Here is a 17,207-nt window from a genome sequence, read left to right on the forward strand (position 1 = left end):
ACATACAAAACCCACACCACGCATTATGTGTGCTATACACACACCATACACACACATGGGTTTTGTTTCTGAATCTATAGAGGAATTCTTGAAACCTCGAGTATGTGGAATTATAAATGAGTATTTTTTAAGTTGATGAAGGGATAGTTTTACATCCCTTCCAGAACAGGTTGATATTCTCTTAAATGTAGTAAAGGCTTGTTGGTTGTCACAATTCCAAAGATTCAACTGCTTATCTTTCTTCCCCTGTGGCTATGACAAACAGTCCTGCATCCCTGGACCTCGCTGCTAAGAAGCGCTGGTTCAGAGAAGTCATCCAGATGAGTAGTCTCATGGCACTTCCCGCTCTTCAGCTGAGACAACCCCAAAGGGTATTGGCTTCTGTTGGTAGTCTCCACCAGTGTTTGTAGTGCTGGGAATAAAAATGGACCAGCCTTAGAAAACTAGTTACAAGTAGTCCACTTACAAATGATAGTAATGGGGTTGAAGAGGTGGCTTAACAGTTAAGGTACTTGCTGGTGAAGCCAAAGGACCCAAGTTTGATTCCCCAGTACCCACGTAAGCCAAAGGGGGCACATGCATCTGAAGTTTGCAATGGCTACGGCCCCTGTAGTGCCCATTTTCTCTCTGTCTCTCTTCTGTTTATATCTTTCTCTGCTTGTAAATAAATAAATTATATATGTATATATATATATATATATATATATGTACATACACACACATACATACATACATACGTACATACGTATATATATTGGTTTTTCAAGGTAGGGTCTCACTCTGTTCCAGGCTGACCTGGAATTAACTCTGTCATCTTAGGGTGGCCTTGAACTCATGGCAATCCTCCTACCTCTATGCCTCCCAAGTGCTGGGATTAAAGGCGTGCACCACCACGCCTGGCTAAAATAATTTTTTTTAACTTTTATTTATTTATTTGAGAGCGACAGACACAGAGAGAAAGACAGATAGAGGGAGAGAGAGAGAATGGGCGCGCCAGGGCTTCCAGCCTCTGCAAACGAACTCCAGACACGTGTGCCCCCTTGTGCATCTGGCTAACGTGGGACCTGGGGAACCGAGCCTCGAACCGGAGTCCTTAGGCTTCACAGGCAAGCGCTTAACTGCTAAGCCATCTCTCCAGCCCTAAAATAATTTTTTTAAAAAAGAAAGAAATAATAGCGATAGGGCTGGAAAGATGTCTCCACGGTTAAGGCACTTGCTTGCAAAGCCTAACATCCTGGGTTTGATTCCCTAGTACCCACATAAAGTCAAATGTGTAGAGTGGCACATGCATCTGGAGTCTGTTTGCAGTAGCAGGAAGCCCTAGTACACCTACTCATTTATATTCTCTCCCTCCCTCCTCCCCTGTCTCCTTGCAGGTAAATAATTTTTTAAAAAAAAGAAAGAAATGGTAGTGATCTTCCCTTTTCCCCTCTCTCTCCCTGGTATGCCCACCCCTTTTTGCTTTCTCTGTCACTCCCTCTCTCCCCTACATTCTCCCCTTCTACCTCTCCCCCATTACAATAAAGTCTTAGAACTAAAAATAATAATAAAATTAAAAGAAATAATGATGGCTAGGCATGCTGGTGTGTACCTGTAATCCCAGTACTTGGGAGGCAGAGACAGGAGGATCACTTCAGATTTGATTCCAACCTGTTCTGTATAGCAAGTTCCAGACAAGCCCAGGCTACATAGTAAGGCTGTCTTAAAAACCAAAATAAAGGTCATCTTTTTAAGGAACTAAGTTTTGAATTTAGTTTTAATTTTTTTTTTTTTTGCAAATGTTAGATTTATTGTAAAACATTCTCTTATCTTCCCTTTAATCTGTTGGTATCAAGTGACACCTCTGGAAAATTCCACTGTGTGCTTGGGGAAATGAGCGTAGAAAAGCAGAAAGGTCTTACTGTGGAATAATTTTTCCTTGAAAGTCCTCCTTGGGAGGGTCTTGAGTATCCAGGCATCCAGAACCCCTTGCAGAGGCTGGTTTAGATGATTCATCCACCTCAACTCTGCGACATCAATTAGGACCAATGTAGGCTGTGGACAAGATACCCATTGAGGCTTTGACACCTGACTGACCTCTGTGGTGAGGTACATTGTGAAGATCTAGTGTTAGAGTGCTAGGAGGACAGAGTCTCCAGGTGTTTATTTCTGAAATAAATTATGACCTAGCTTATCTTTTGAGAGTTTTGCTATAGGAGGGCCCCAGATTTGGACACATTGCAGTGACAAACAATTTCATGATGGTTCACGTTGCTGAGTATGGTATCCCTCTTTAGGTGGCAACTAAATCTGTTTTCTTTGTGTGTGTTTTCTTTATACCTGTGTGTACAAAGACATTTTTAACAAACACCAATGACCAATTTTTCTCTCTATTTTAAGTCTTTTGGCTTGTGATGGTTTCTTTCTCCAGTCAGGGCTCCTGTGAATTTCATAATTTATTCTCATAGATATTAGAATAAACTTTGTCATAGCATTTTGGGCTGTGTTGCTTGTGCTCCTTGGAATATAACTCTCCCTTTTCCTAATCTTCTGTGTCTCCAGCTTCTTGTGGTGTCAGATTTGTTCACTGAACGCACCCAGTTTGAGATGATGTATCTGACTCTGACAGAATTGCGGAGGGTGCACCCTTCGGAAGACGAGATCCTTATTCAGTACCTAGTGCCTGCCACCTGTAAAGCAGCTGCTGTCCTTGGAATGGTGAGTAAGGTGGTGCTGAGGCTGCCTCCCATGGAAATCACTCATGCCTGCTCTGCCTTGGGACCTAGTGTTGGCAAAACCTGCCACCTGCATTACATTCTTCAAAAGCCTGTCTGGAGCCAAGCTTCCTGGCACATGTGAACTATAGCACTGATGTGCTAAATGGACTAACTTCCTATTGGTACCAGTTCATGGGGCCCTGTGACCTCATGAGCATGGTTTGAAGCTCCTATACCCTGTGACCTTTACATTATTACAGTAGGCCATTCTCCAGGACAACAGATGGGATAGCATAGGGACAACAGATTGTGGAACCATGACTAGCTTTTCCAGTCTGTCTGCCTCTTGGCAGCACCACTCACTTTCTCTAGTCTAGATCTCACTGTGCATCTCAACTAACATGGGCTCCCACTCCTAGGAACTCCAATAACCCTGAATTTCCTGTCCCTAAGTTTGGATATTACAGTCTGGTTTGCATCTTGGTTATCTTGATCCATGTGTGCTACTGTCACAAAACACTGTAGACAGAGAAATTTATAAGCAACAGAAATATACTACTTGTGCTTCTCGGGGTTGGAAAGTCCAAGATTAAGGTGCCAGCAGATTTGGCATTTGATAGGGCTTCATTGGGATTATAGATGTGTGCCCCACTTTTCTTTCATCCAGCTTTTTATATGTGTGCTGGGGAATTGAGCTTGGTCCATTAGGCTTTCAAGCAAGCACCTTTAACCAGTGAGCCATCTTTACAGTCCCCTGAAAGCCATTTTTATGATAGCAATAAAAACTTACTTGTTGGGCTGAAGAGATAGCTTAGTGGTTAAGATATTTGCCTGTGAGGCCTAAGGACTCAGGTTTGATTCCCCAGTACCACATAAGCCAGATGCACAAGGTAACACATATTTCTAGAGTTTGTTTGCAGTGGCTAGAGGCCCTAGCATGCCCATTCTCTCTCTCCCTCCCTCCACCCCCACCTCTTTCTTTCAAATAATTAAAAAAAAAAAAAAAACTTGTTCAATACACATATGAGTGACTGCCATGTGCCAGGCATTTGAGACTACTGGCAAGAGTAATGTGGAAGAGCCTCTCATGGCCTGTTTCCCCCATGCCAGATGCTTAGGTCTTGCTGTGGTGGTGACAGCATTACCACACCCGTAGCCACCAGCACCTGATGACCTCTCCTGTTCCCCCAGCCAACCTTGTATAATTGACAAAGTGACAGAACACATAGGTTATGGCAAAGCCCAGCTCCCACCTCCTCTGTCTGCCATAGAATCTCTGGTCACTGGGCCCAGAAGCCAAAGCAGGTATCCACCATTGATGGCTATAACCTAGGCCATTATGGTGACTGAGTGCTATCCAGGAAATAGAAATCGTGAGCATATTGATCCCCTTGTGTGTGTGAATACATTCATATGTATATAATTTAGTTATTAGAGAGAGAGAAAATGGCAAACAGGGAGTTAGTCTGGGCACACCAGGGCTTCCTGCCACTGCAAATGAACTGTAGACACATGCACCACTTAGTGCATCTGGCTTTACATGGGCACTGGGGAATCAAATCTGAGCCATCAGGCTTTGCAAGCAAGTGACTTTAACCATCGAGCCATCTCTTCAGCCCCACATTCTTCAAAATAGACACATTCTGAATACTGATTTCCTTGTGGGAGGTCCTTTTTCCTCCATGGGGGGCTTCAGCTGCTGGCTTGACTTTCATTGTAACTGTGGTTTTGTGCTCAGGCCCAGATCCTCAGGCAAATGTAAATCAAATACATTAGGCAAATAATAACAATTTTTAAAAACAGACCCCAAGGCAGGAGGTCGTATGGCCCCAGTTCCCAGCTCTTTGCACATAGGCATCCCTCCTCAAAGGCAATTGTCTTCTGAGAGGTTTCTAGCCTGTCCTCCATTGCTGTAGACAGTGTTGTACTATTGAGTTACTTTTCCTGGGGAGACATGAAACAAATGCCTATTCACTTCACATGGGTCACCAGCGACAGACCAAAGCAGTGATTCTATCCAAGTCTAGCTTAGTGAACAAATGAGTTTGTTGGGCTTTCTTACAGACATGAGCAAGGATTTAGTTAAAGGATCACGGGTGACCCCAAAACAACTGAATCACTGAAAAGTTCCACCACAGTATGGGTGATGATCTCCCAGAGCTGCATAGGTGGGATCCTCTTCAGTTAACCTTCCAACTCTATCTCCAAAACCCAAGTACCGCCAGTGCAGGTACACACACCTGGTCATGGTAGAAAGCACAGGAGGGAGGGAGTGGCAGGAGTCTCAGTGGAAGTACAGGTAATCACAGCTGCTCTCCTTTCAAGAGAGCATGGACCATGTCATGTCCAGAGAACAGTGCTCACACATACACTCGAACTGTCACTTTTTTTTTGCCCACTGTTGATAAACGTTGATGGCTTTCAACAAGTCTTAGCATTGTTCATGCCCAAGTGGGGTCAGAGACCTAGGTAAGCACAGTCCTTAGGAAGATCTCACATAGCTCCAAGGGTGGGGACAGTATAGGAAGGGGTAAGAAGGAAGTGGCCAGCAAAGATGATTGTCCTTCAGTCCAGGATTGTAGTAGACAGCTTCAGGTCACTGAGATGAATTTCCAGACTAGGCACAGTTATGGAGGAAGGGATATTTATTGAGCCTTACAGATCTAGGGGAAGTTCCATAATGGCAGAAGAAGATGGCCTCCTTTCACCAAGCAGAGGGAAGCCACAAGCCAAAACTCAAAAGCCACACCACAAACAAGCACCCTTCAGGAACTCCAGGCATTCTGCATCTTTAGACTGGAATTGCAAATCTACCTCCACACCTTAGGGCTTGTCCCTAAGATCTGCCCAGTGACACCTCCTCCATCCAGGTGGCTGGAAATCCAAGAAGTTTTAATAAACTCCTGAATCTACTGGGGGACATTTATTCAAACTGCCACAATGATCATTAGATACAGATTCCACCTCCCCCTCCCCCCAGGACTAGGTGACCAGATAAGTACTTAGCAATCCTTTCCTAGTAAGGAGGTTAGGGAGCACAATCTGAGACTGAAATGCTCCCTCCAGGCCACTTCTCACAAAGCCTGTTTGCACTGCTAAAGGAGGAGTCCTGGGTCTGGTGTGCTAGATGTTTCAGCCCTGCCACATTAGGAATACCTAGTAGAAGTGATGCCATTTTCTTCCAAGTTAGTATAAATAATGTCCAGAGCCCCTAAGACTAGCCCCAGGTTTTGCTGGATTCATTAGAATGGAGGGACCTCAAGGCAAAATCAGCTGAGAGAGAAGATGAAAAGCCCAGGAAACCAGGTGTAGATAGTACCCCAGTGGAGGCAAACAGGGCCCATTATATGGGTGCCTTCAGGTTGTACCAAACACTTAACAATTACAGTAGGAGGATTGAGACCCTACCTCAAAAAAAAAAAAAAAAAAAAAAAGAAGGAAAGCAAGTGTGGACACAAACCATGTTGTCCACACAAGGTGTATACCCTCACCAAATCTAGGTTCCAAGACAACAGCACCACATGCCGTCTTCTGAATAGGTCTCGCCCACAGTGTGAACTCAACTGTGTGTTGGACTCCACCCCAACCAAGAGGACAGCCTTGCTGGAGGAAAACAGGTCATTTGGGATGTAAGTGCTCAACTCCAGACCTCTCTGTCAGCCTGTGTCTGTGCTTGTGCTCAGGACAAGACTGTGGCAGAGCCAGTTAGCCGCCTGTTAGAGAGCACACTCAGGAGCAGCCACCTGCCTAGCCAGATTGGAGCCCTACATGGTGTCCTGTATGTGCTGGAGTGTGACCTCTTGGACGACACTGCAAAGCAGCTCATCCCAGTTGTTAGTGAATATCTCCTGTCTAACCTCAAAGGAACAGCCCAGTGAGTGGGGCCTGGCTGGGTGGGCTCTGGGCATTGATATGGGCCAATAAGAGAGCTGTGTTTTGCCTCTCAACATGAGTAGTAGAGCTAAGAATGGTGGCTCAACCTCTAATCTCAGCACTTTGGAGGCTGAGGTAAGAGAATTGTCTTAAGTTTGAGGCCAGCTTAGGCTACAGAGTGAGATCTTGTCTCAAAAAAAAAAAAAGTGTTTGCCAAGCCCTTGGCCAGATGGTAGAAGGTAACACAGGTGGGCACACATTAGGGGACAGAGCTGAGATTGGTGAGACACAGTTGAGTGCCAGAATCATTCTTGGATGTCCCCAGCAAGACTAAGATAGAATCCTTGGGGCTGGAGAGATAGATGACTCAATGATTAAAGACATTTGCATATAAAACTTGATGGTCCATGTTTGATTCCCTAGTATCCACATAAACCCAGAGGTACAAAAGAATGCATGCTTCTGGTGCTGATTTGTAATGATAGGAAGCCCTGGTACTCTTATACTTTCCTCCTTCCCTCCCTGCCTCCTCCTCCCCCCACCCAAATAAATACATTAAGAAAAACAAAACAACCTAAGAAGTAAGAATCCTGCCTCTACATCACATTCCCATGGCTCCATAATGCTGCTCTAGACAACAACCTCTGTGCATATCCCACCCGGCCCCATGCTTCCTGGGACGTGCTTTAATATTCATCTCCCCTTAAAGCTGCCTTACATGTGGCTATGCACAAATGTGTTACCAAACCCTTAGAAAGCACGTGAGCTCATCATAGCTATGTCTGTAAGCACAGGTATGGTGACAAGCTGGCTCTATCTGCAGACCTGTACATATGAAACCTGGAGCAGAGCCGGACACTCAGTCCCTGAGAGGCCTGGGCTTCTGTGTGTACAGCTGTCACCAACTCTCCAGAGAAGGGTCACATTTCATCAGACAAAGAGTTGGAGGCAAAGATGCAAAGAGGACTGGAAGGAAAAGCTAGGTTTGGTGACAGAGAGAGTGGGTTGGAAAGATGGAGAGTAAAGTTAAATGGAAGATACAGAGTTAGTAAGGTATCAGGCCTATAAACATGGCTGGTGTGAAGAGATGAGGTTCCGGCAGAATAAGAGTAAGCAGGGGCTAATTTTAGGGACATACTGAGCTGGAACAGGAAAGGTTACTTGTTGGAAGCCCCCTTATTAGGCCAGAAGTGGCATGGGTCTTTAGGGAGGCCCATCCTGTTTGCAGTCCTTAGTGGATGTTGAGTTGCATGTACACAGGATGGACAAATAGTTTGTCCCCACGATCCCAGAGTCTGACCTAGAGAATGTTAGATCAGGCTTTACAGAAGTACAGTCTGTACTGAGGAGTGATGGGCCTCAGAGGACTGGGGAGGACTGTGGAAGCTTGTTCTGCCTGGGCAGAGATCGAGGGCAGAGATGGCTTGAATACCTTGGGCAGAGGGATCCATGTCATGTGCAAATCACATCACTTGAGCACACCTGCAAGGGTAGAGATGATGGGTGGCTCCTTTTTCATGGTGGCACTGGTCTAGTCACATGCCAACCAGGTCTGCACTGCTGCTGTGGCCAATGGGAGATCGCCCAAGTGAGTATGACAAGGTGGCATGTGCCACACAGGGAGCACACAGAATCTGAAGAAGCACCTAGAATATGAATCTACAGGACTTATTGAACAGAGAGAATGTGAAGGAGCCTTTGTGGGGGTACAGCATGGGAAAAAGCATGGCAGGCTGAGGCTATACAGCTCTGGCAGACAGTACAGATATTAGGGTCAGTAGGCCAACATGTGCAGAGGCTTAGAGGAGATGGTTTACATGAGCAAGCTGTCTCTACTACAGACAGGAGGGGGTTGCTGTTTATGGCTGGACATGACTTCTCTTTCCTGTTGTCAGCTGTGTCAACATTCACAGCCAGCAGCACGTGCTGGTAATGTGTGCTACTGCATTCTACCTAATCGAGAACTATCCTCTGGATGTGGGGCCAGAATTTTCAGCATCCGTCATACAGGTGCGTTGACCCTCACTGGGCTTTCCATGGACATGAGACTGTACCAGTGGGTCAGTGTGGATGTGTAGAAGAATAAGAACAAGACTTTCTTCTTGTCCAGATGTGTGGAGTGATGCTATCTGGAAGTGAGGAATCCACTCCCTCCATCATTTACCACTGTGTCCTCCGAGGCCTGGAGCGCCTCCTTCTGTCTGAGCAGCTCTCTCGACTAGATGCAGAATCCTTGGTCAAGCTGAGTGTAGACAGAGTGAATGTGCACAGCCCACACCGGGCCATGGCAGCCTTGGGTCTGATGCTCACTTGTATGTACACAGGTAAGTGATTGTGATGGCCACTTCACCTAACCCAGCTCTTATGAGTTCAAGTGAGGCAGGAGCACACTTAGGGACACAGGACAAGCCTTTGGAGCAGACCACTTAGTGTTGTCCTGAGCCAGTACTGTCTGTTTTGGAGAGATTTTAAGGCCTAAGGCAAGGGAGCAGCTGAGGTCACACTATGGTGTATAGGTGTCAGAGCTGCCTGTGACCACAGCATCCCTGAAGCTCAGGGTTAGAGGTTGCGCTACATCCTCCCTTGCTAAGAATACACATCACTTGCTTTTAGAGTACCTCTGCTGCTTTGTTAAACTCCTGTTAGTCACTGTCTGGAAAGACTTTTAGGTTTCAGTCCTACAACATACTGAGTACTTGTGTTTCAGGAAAGGAGAAAGCCAGTCCAGGCAGAACCTCTGATCCCAGCCCTGCAGCACCTGACAGTGAGTCTGTGATCGTTGCCATGGAGCGGGTGTCTGTTCTCTTTGATAGGTAAGAAGTGCAGCCCCCCCACACGCCCCTAGCAATTAAATGCCCTAGAGCCAAAGCCAAAATAGTTGGCTCTGTGTATATCTGCTTGTCCTGTCTACACTGATCCTGGCCTGGCTTGTTTTAGGACTGTCCTGTAAGGTTTTTCTTGGACCCTAGAACACAGAGGTATTGTCTAAGGTGCCATCTGTCCTCTCTCCTGAGGGCTTCAGGGACAGTACATATAGGTCTGGGTGTGGCCTGGGACCATGAATGTCAGATTCTGGGGGGCATGGGAGCCTCATTAGAGTTGAAAATGCCCATTCAGTCTCTGACATTTTTATATGAGAGAAGCCAGGTGGAAGCTGGGTCCTTCTTGCTCCCAAGGACCATAGGCATGTGACACCAGGAACAGTATTGGGAATGGCCCCAGCATGAATAAAGATCAGAACAAATAGAAGCTTCTATAAGGTCAGGGGACAATATGAGGCTGTCTAGCCCCTCAGCACCTATCATGCAACACAAGCTTTGCTTGCCATTTCTGAGGAATGGATCAGACGCCTCATTTCCTGGATCACAGGTGCTGTCCTCAGGCCTTTGTGCCTTAGTGATATGATTGGCTCTGTGGCTTATATTGCCAGTTTGGCCAGTGGGAAGCCATCTGGATTGTCCCAGAAGTGCTCAGGGTGTACAGAGATGGCTTGGCAATTAACGTGCTTGCTTGCAAAGCCTGATTGCCTGGATTCAATTCCCCAGTACCCACATAAAACTAGATGCACAAAGTGGCACGTGTGTCTGGAGTTTGTTTGCAGGGGCAAGAAGCCCTGGTGTGCCCATGCATATTCTCTCCCTTCCTCCCTTTTCCCTCCCCCCCTTGCAAATAAGTAGATAAAAATATTTCTAAAAAGAAGAAGATAATGAAGCACACCCAGAGAGCCGTTGCCAGTGCCCTTTCTGGCCACACAAGATAATCTAGACACCCAGTCTATTTCCACCTTGAATCTTAAAATGCACATTGCAGCCATTTTTCTGGTGCATGCATATTCACAGAGCACCACCTCATGACTGGGCTTAGGGATAGGCTTAGATTAGGCCCACATAGACACACAACTAAGCCATTGCCCCTGTGGAGTTCACAGTCCAGTACTGGGGTAATAAGCCCTAAAGGGAGCACACCCAACTGTTCGCCTGTGGTACAAGGTGTTTAAGGGGAACTGACTGCATTCACAGAAAGGAACCCTCAGTTGAGGAGAGGCATAACCTAGCTTGTGTCACTTCTACTCTTGCTGCATATCGCAGTCATATGTGCACTAGTGAGATAGTTACCATTCAGCTGTCTTTCAGTGCTGATAAGGATGCTGCGCACGAACTTGATGGTGTCCAATTTGAGAGAGAATAAAAGCTCTTGGTTGATGGTGCTTCTGGGCATTGGGATGTGACAAAGGCTCATGGAACATTTTGATGCAAAAAGTCTCTATTGTAATGTCACCATGCCATACCACTTGGACTGTTCCTTTACAGGGCTTTCCCACCCCTCTTTGCATTCTCACTCTCCACAGTGTAGAAGGCCCTCGCCAAACCTGGCACGTCATCTTCATTTGCTCGGTGAGAAGAGAAAATATAGACAGAGTTTTACCAAAATTCATACCGTAGTTATATCTTGACTTGCTCCCTTCTTTCAGGATCCGCAAGGGGTTTCCCTGTGAAGCCAGGGTAGTGGCAAGGATCCTGCCTCAGTTCCTGGATGACTTCTTCCCACCCCAGGATGTCATGAACAAAGTCATTGGAGAGTTTCTGTCCAATCAGCAGCCATACCCACAGTTCATGGCCACCGTAGTATATAAGGTGAGGGTGTCCACATGAGGGATAGGGATGGGGTTCGGGAACAGAGGTAGAGTTGGCTTCAGACATGTAATAGATTTGCTACTGGGGCCTGACTCATCCCCTCAGATCCAGTGGCAGCTTTGGCCCCAGGCTCCTTTCCTACAGCCCATCCCTGTGCTTAAGTGTCTCTCTCCTTCCCAGGTGTTTCAGACTCTACACAGTGCTGGACAGTCAACCATGGTTCGAGACTGGGTGATGCTGTCCCTGTCAAATTTCACACAGAGAACCCCAGTGGCAATGGCCATGTGGAGCCTCTCCTGCTTCTTTGTCAGTGCCTCCACCAGCCCATGGGTTTCAGCAATGTATCCTTCCCTCAATCCTGTAGCCAGGTTCTAGTCTTCTGCCGGTCTCTTTCTGTCCTGTGAGCATGAGGCTTAGGTTTTGTTAAAGGTCTTGAATTCTAACTTCTGCAGAACCCTGTAAACATCAAATGATGCTTACCAAGCCCCAAAGGCATTATACCTCTTCAGGGACACAAAACAGAAGATCTGGCCATTTGCTAAGGGCCGCCCAGAAAGTTGATGTGTGGTAGGAATGTTCCTTCTGAGGGAGGGAAGGAGAGGGGGAGGCAGGGCAGTTCAGGCGAGCTGCCGGCCCTCTGGCTGTCCCATCCACTGGCATGATCTGTCCCTTTGGGCTTTTCCCAGTGCTGCTTCTCATTAGCTGTCATCATTGTGCCTTGGTCGCCCTCCCAGGAAAGTCATAAGTAAAGCTCCAGCTCCCATTCCCAACAGCTACCAGCCAGGAGTTCCCCTTTGGCAGCCTCCCCACAGCAGACCACGAGATCTTCCAAGCAGTGTGCTGACAGCACAGTCTCATCCTGTGCGTTGGGAGGGCCTGGCTCCGTCCTGCACCAGAGCAGGGTGAAAGGGAATACCAGCCACTGGCACTGTGTTGGGAGCCCAACCCAGGTAAGTGCTGCTGCGCAGAGCATGAACACAGCGCCCTTGCCCATGGGGCTTCCACTCCCTGGGCCACTCTGCTTCCTTACCACTGCCCTACCGAGCAGAGAGCTGGCTGCAGCTGGGCTAGGATTGTAGGCAGCTCCCGCTGCTTTGGTTGTCCTTGATCCTTCATGGGCCTGGTTAGGAAGGAAACTCCCTGTCTTCCAGCCTTTGCCAGTGTTCCTCCTTAACTCCTCCACCAGCCTTCCACATGTCATCAGCAGAATGGGCAAGCTGGAACAGGTGGACGTGAACCTTTTCTGCCTGGTTGCCACAGACTTCTACAGACATCAGATAGAGGAGGAGTTCGACCGCAGGGCCTTCCAATCTGTGTTTGAGGTGGTTGCGGCACCAGGAAGCCCATACCACCGGCTGCTTACTTGTTTGCAAAATGTCCACAAGGTTACCACCTGCTGAGTACCTGTGGCAAGAGAGGCCAAGAGGAGGCTGCTGGGGCTGGAGTGTGCGCCAAGCTCTGCCGGGGCTGCCTTGTTCACTGCAGGCTTCTGCTTGCATCATGTGGACAGCCGGCAGCTATTGAGTGTTCTGCAGCAAGGGGCTATGCAGGAAATGTGCACTACATTGGGGTTGCGCCTGAGTTCTGGGTCCTAGCCTCCCTGCAGCTGGTGGCAGGGCCAGTGCCTAGGTGTTTCTTTCTCCTAGTATTCACCTGGCCATGATCACCAGGTGCAGCTGCTCTGTGATGTCCTGCCTCTTGAAGGGTGGTCTGAATCCTCCTATCCCACTGGGCTGGAGAGCTCCCACCCACATCTCCACAGCAGGGTTATACCTGCCACACCAGTGTCTAGGCACAGAACGCTGTGGTGTTTATGGGCTGAGGATGGGAGTGCCATATGCCTGGCACCATTCTCCCTTTCTCTGTTTTCTTCTCAGGACTTAAAATTTAATTATATCAGTAAAGAGATTAATTTTACGGTAACTCTTCCTATGCCCGTGTAAAGTGTGTGACTTGCAAGGCCTGTGCTGCATGTGACAGTCTATGGAAATGGACAGGACCTCTGGCTACCTTTCCCTCTCCCATAGATACTCAGTCTGGTCAAGCAGGTCCCTCCTTTTTTATGCATCACATTTAGTCACATTCTAGAAAGATGTTAGTGTCTGGTTCCCAAAGCAAGAGTCCTTCTAGCTCTGAGGGCTGGGGAGAGCCGTTCTCCACTGTCATGGGTGTGAGTGGCCAGTCCTCACTGTAGCACCCCTCCTCAGAAATAACTCTCAAGCTCCCACCCAATAGTCAGGGTTGTGGCCTTCCTGTTACACCTAGTGAAATTTGCCCCCAATGACCTTCTTATCCCTGGTCCTGGCTGGCTCAGGCTTGATCTCCCCAAGAGCTGGCCGCCATCGTAGCTGCTGTCCCCTTATCTTGTGCATGGTGGAACCTAGATTGGTGTGCCTTGCAGCCCCACAGGTGTCTCTGAGTTATGGTTTGAGCTCTTGCTCAAGAACAAAACTTGGTGTCCTGGCAACTGTTAAAGATGGACACTAGCAAAAGCTGAGCAAAATGGCACACCTTTAATCCCAGCACTTGGGAGGCAGAGGTAGGATTGCCATGAATCTGAGGCCAGCCTTAGACTACATAGTGAATTCCAGGTCAGCCTGGGTTAGAGCGAGACTCTACCTCGAAAAATGAAAAGAAAACAAACAAACAAAAAAAATGGACACAAGCACTTCTATCCATTTCCAACTTGCCAACTGTTGGCCCAGGGGAATGAAGACTTGTGCCCACAGAGAGCTCAGCATCGATGTGAGATGCAGGAAGAAAAGGTTCAATATCAGTTAGCCTATGGCCCAGAGAAAGCCCCACGTGTCTGTTAAAACTTCTACTTCTTCCCAAGGCCTGAGCCCTGGACCAGCTAGTTGCTTGTGTCCAGGAATAGAGGAGCCAAGTCATGTAAATGGAAATTATGGCAGGCCACCTGGATGGTGAGCTGTCCTTAATTTCTCAGGTTGGTTTAGGAGTTCAGCTTGTTGAGCTGTGTGGCAGGGCAGGTACCTCCAGAGACAGGCCTGGCTAGTGTGAGTGTTGTGCTGGGCAACTAGCTCATGACTGTTGGTGTTTCTCAGGTGTGGACCAGGGAAAGGCGGGGTGGTAGAGGTCATTTGGAGCTATTTTCTAGTCTGTGCAGGAGAAAAGGGCTTTGGGTCCATTAGGCTAATAACACCTTAGTGCAAGTGGTGCTGCCTTGAGACCCTCGAACTGCTTTCTGTCCTCCTGTTGCAACAGTTAATGGGGTAGCTGGGATGCAAGGTGCCCTGCCATCCATATGTGTTGGTGAGCCCAAAGAGAGACCCTTTGCAGAGCAGCCCCAGAACCCTACATGAGACTTCTTTCATTGGCCCTGGCAGAGTCCTCCCTAAGCCAGACCAGCCCATCTTGATGTCATAGCAGCAGGACCAATAGACATGGATCCAGTTTTTGAAGAGGGCCTTAAGGGAAGTTACTGAATTTTAATGAAAGTAAGAAAGTCAACACCTCTCCCTTTCTAGTTTAAGGTTCCCACTTCTTATCCCACGTTCCTCAGGAGAGCTACTGGGAGAGCTTGTGAGCCATGGAAAAGTTCTGCAAAGTGCTATTGCCTGCCCCCAGGTGTTTGTCAACATCTCCAAGGTGGGCAAATTGCAGACCTAATATTTAAGTAACGCAGAGAACATAAAATTTAAAGCCATTTCCTTTGGAATTCATATAACTGAAGTCAGCATTATGAAGTCAGATTATGGCCTCCTGTTGTTCACACAGTGATCTGAAACAGTTCTTAGCACAGGGCTGGAGCTCTGGTAATCACTACAACCCAAAGACCTTCCTTTGTGTTCCAGAGGTACAGGTAGGATTTTAAGTGAAGTTATTCAGGCGCATGTGTACTTGCATTTGCATGTGTACATACCTGGAGTTCTATTGTACACACATACCCTTCAAGGCATATGCAAAGCCCAAAAATGCCTCTATATCAGTACTTCCCGGAAGTTGACTTTCTTAGACCTATCATGTCCGGTAGGCTGTGGACAGGACCAAGACTCTATCAAGCTCCTCAAAAATCTGGATTCCCAAATTTTATCAGAAGTTATTTTGATTGTAAAAGTGGGTTTTTTGTTTTTGTTTCTGTTTTGTTTTTAATGATTGTCAAGTTTTCGGGGATGAGAGACAAGACGTTTTTGTTTTCCTGGTGGTACTATCAGGAAAAAATCTAATGAAACCAGGGTAGAGTTATTTGGCAATGCACTTAAGCATGTTTCTTCTCCAAAATGTGCCTCCCTTTCACTAGTGGCCCCACTGACACATGTAGGTGACTTTCCAACTGTCAAGTGCCCTTTGTTCTCCCTCATTTTTGCTTGCACATGTTCTCTTCAGGAGGGAAGCGTAGAGTGTAGCCACCTCCGTCCCCCTCCCAGAATGTAGTATCAGAGAAGGCTCCAACCCTAATGGGTCTCTTCCCTTCCCTAATTGGGCAGGGGGTGCCTCCTTTGTGTGGTGAAGCAGCTCTGCCATCAGCCCATCCCAGATGCATTTTGCACAGCAATAACTTGGCTGGTACCCTCTGGCAAAGGGACTCCCCCAGTTGGGGCTTGGGTATATTTGGCTTTGTATGCTTGTGGGGTTGCAGAATTCTGTTGAGCATCCTTTCCAGCACACATCTTTGTGGAACTTTGCCCCTCCCTCCTCCTCTCTTGAGTGCCAGGACCATAGCTGCCATCAGGGTAGACATGTAGCTATCCCCTGGGGGTTGATGTGAGAGTTGGAAGATGTTGACCACTGCTGAGGGTAGATGGAGAGCTCAGGGTGGCACAAGTAGAAGAGCGCTGTCTCTGACGGGGACTGGAGCCTCCAGGAAGGAGAGACCAGCACAGAGCTGTGTAACAGCTAAAGGGGACATGAGGGTTGAGAGCCGTCCTTCCCGTGTGCTTGTTATACTTTGCTATCCAAGAAACCCCTCACGTGTCTGTGGAAGCAGAGCCTCTGCAACAAGCTGATGGAGGGTCACAGGCAGCAGGGACCTGCCTGAAGAGGTTTGGCTACAATCTGGAGTCCTTCCATCCAGACCTCGCTGCTGTTGCTGCTGCTGCTGCTTTGTGCCACGGGCTCCACTGAGAGCCAGCAGGGCTGTGATGGACGAGTGCCGGAGCCTAGCCCAGACCTGACTGTACACTTCCAAGAGGAAGAACTGACATGAAATGTATATTTAAATTTTTTTAAACTGCAGATGTTGTACATCCAAATTAAAGGAATAATTAAACCACTTGTTGCTGTTTGAGGCTTACTTTACTAACAGGAACCTGCTTTTAGGAGACCTGCTCTTCTCCAGTGGGCAAGGCTGACACTGTGGGTTTGGTGGTAAGTTTGGGTGCCCTAGGTTGGTCCCAAGCCTAGGAGTGTTCATAAGCCCTAGTGAAGTGGTCTGTGCTGGCAAATGTAGCTGTGCCAAGCTCTAGTGGGTAATAGCAATTCAAGCTCATTGTGCAAGGCCCTGGATGTCAGCCTTTTGTTTTGGCTTCTACATGTGGCTCTAGGGAACTGGAAGAATGGTAGGGGCTATGTTCTCACACAAGGCACTTGGCCTTGGAGTTCTTGTACAGCTTCCCTGACCCTTCTGTCTTCCTGGCCATTGACATCCTGTGCTCCTAGCCTAGCTGAGCCCTGCTCTCCACCAGCACTGGTCTTCCTGCCTCTGGCCTGGCTGCTGTGTCTACACTGCTCCCTCTATATTTTAGCTTGCAAGTTCTTTCATCTCTAAGACACACACTGCTCACCTCAGCAGGTTATCTTCCTCTGCTGGGCAGAGCCCCTTCTGTAGAGCCTTTGTCAGTAGTGTAATCTTAGAGTGCAGGTGCTCTACCACCACCTGCAGAAACAACCCTGGGTGTGTGTCACCCTTGGCAGGGTTCTTGGCAACATTTCCTAAAGGTCCTGGTTCCAGCTAACTGATGGTCAGCCTGGTTCCTCAGTGTAGCAGGCACTGTGGTCAGTGTCAAGAGATTGCAAGGACCAGTTGGCTAAGGCAGCCAGCTTG

At 47.7% G+C, this 17,207-nt stretch overlaps 1 protein-coding gene across 4 annotated transcripts in view; it reads left to right on the forward strand.

The window, feature by feature from the left end:
- The window catches only part of Htt (huntingtin), a 164,378-nt gene extending 147,942 nt beyond the window's left edge, over window positions 1–16,436 (forward strand). For all 4 annotated transcript variants that reach the window (XM_045161563.1, XM_045161565.1, XM_045161564.1 and 1 more), the window contains 8 exons: window positions 2,542–2,697; window positions 6,380–6,570; window positions 8,465–8,579; window positions 8,680–8,893; window positions 9,277–9,382; window positions 11,041–11,203; window positions 11,384–11,544; window positions 12,390–16,436. In XM_045161563.1, coding sequence (XP_045017498.1) covers window positions 2,542–2,697; window positions 6,380–6,570; window positions 8,465–8,579; window positions 8,680–8,893; window positions 9,277–9,382; window positions 11,041–11,203; window positions 11,384–11,544; window positions 12,390–12,603 — 1,320 coding nt within the window. In that variant the 3' untranslated portion in view covers window positions 12,604–16,436. The remainder of the gene's footprint in view (window positions 1–2,541; window positions 2,698–6,379; window positions 6,571–8,464; window positions 8,580–8,679; window positions 8,894–9,276; window positions 9,383–11,040; window positions 11,204–11,383; window positions 11,545–12,389) is intronic.
- The last annotated feature ends 771 nt before the right edge of the window (window positions 16,437–17,207 follow it).

Source organism: Jaculus jaculus, chromosome 11, assembly GCF_020740685.1.
Source record: "Jaculus jaculus isolate mJacJac1 chromosome 11, mJacJac1.mat.Y.cur, whole genome shotgun sequence".
Classification (NCBI taxonomy): domain Eukaryota; kingdom Metazoa; phylum Chordata; class Mammalia; order Rodentia; family Dipodidae; genus Jaculus; species Jaculus jaculus.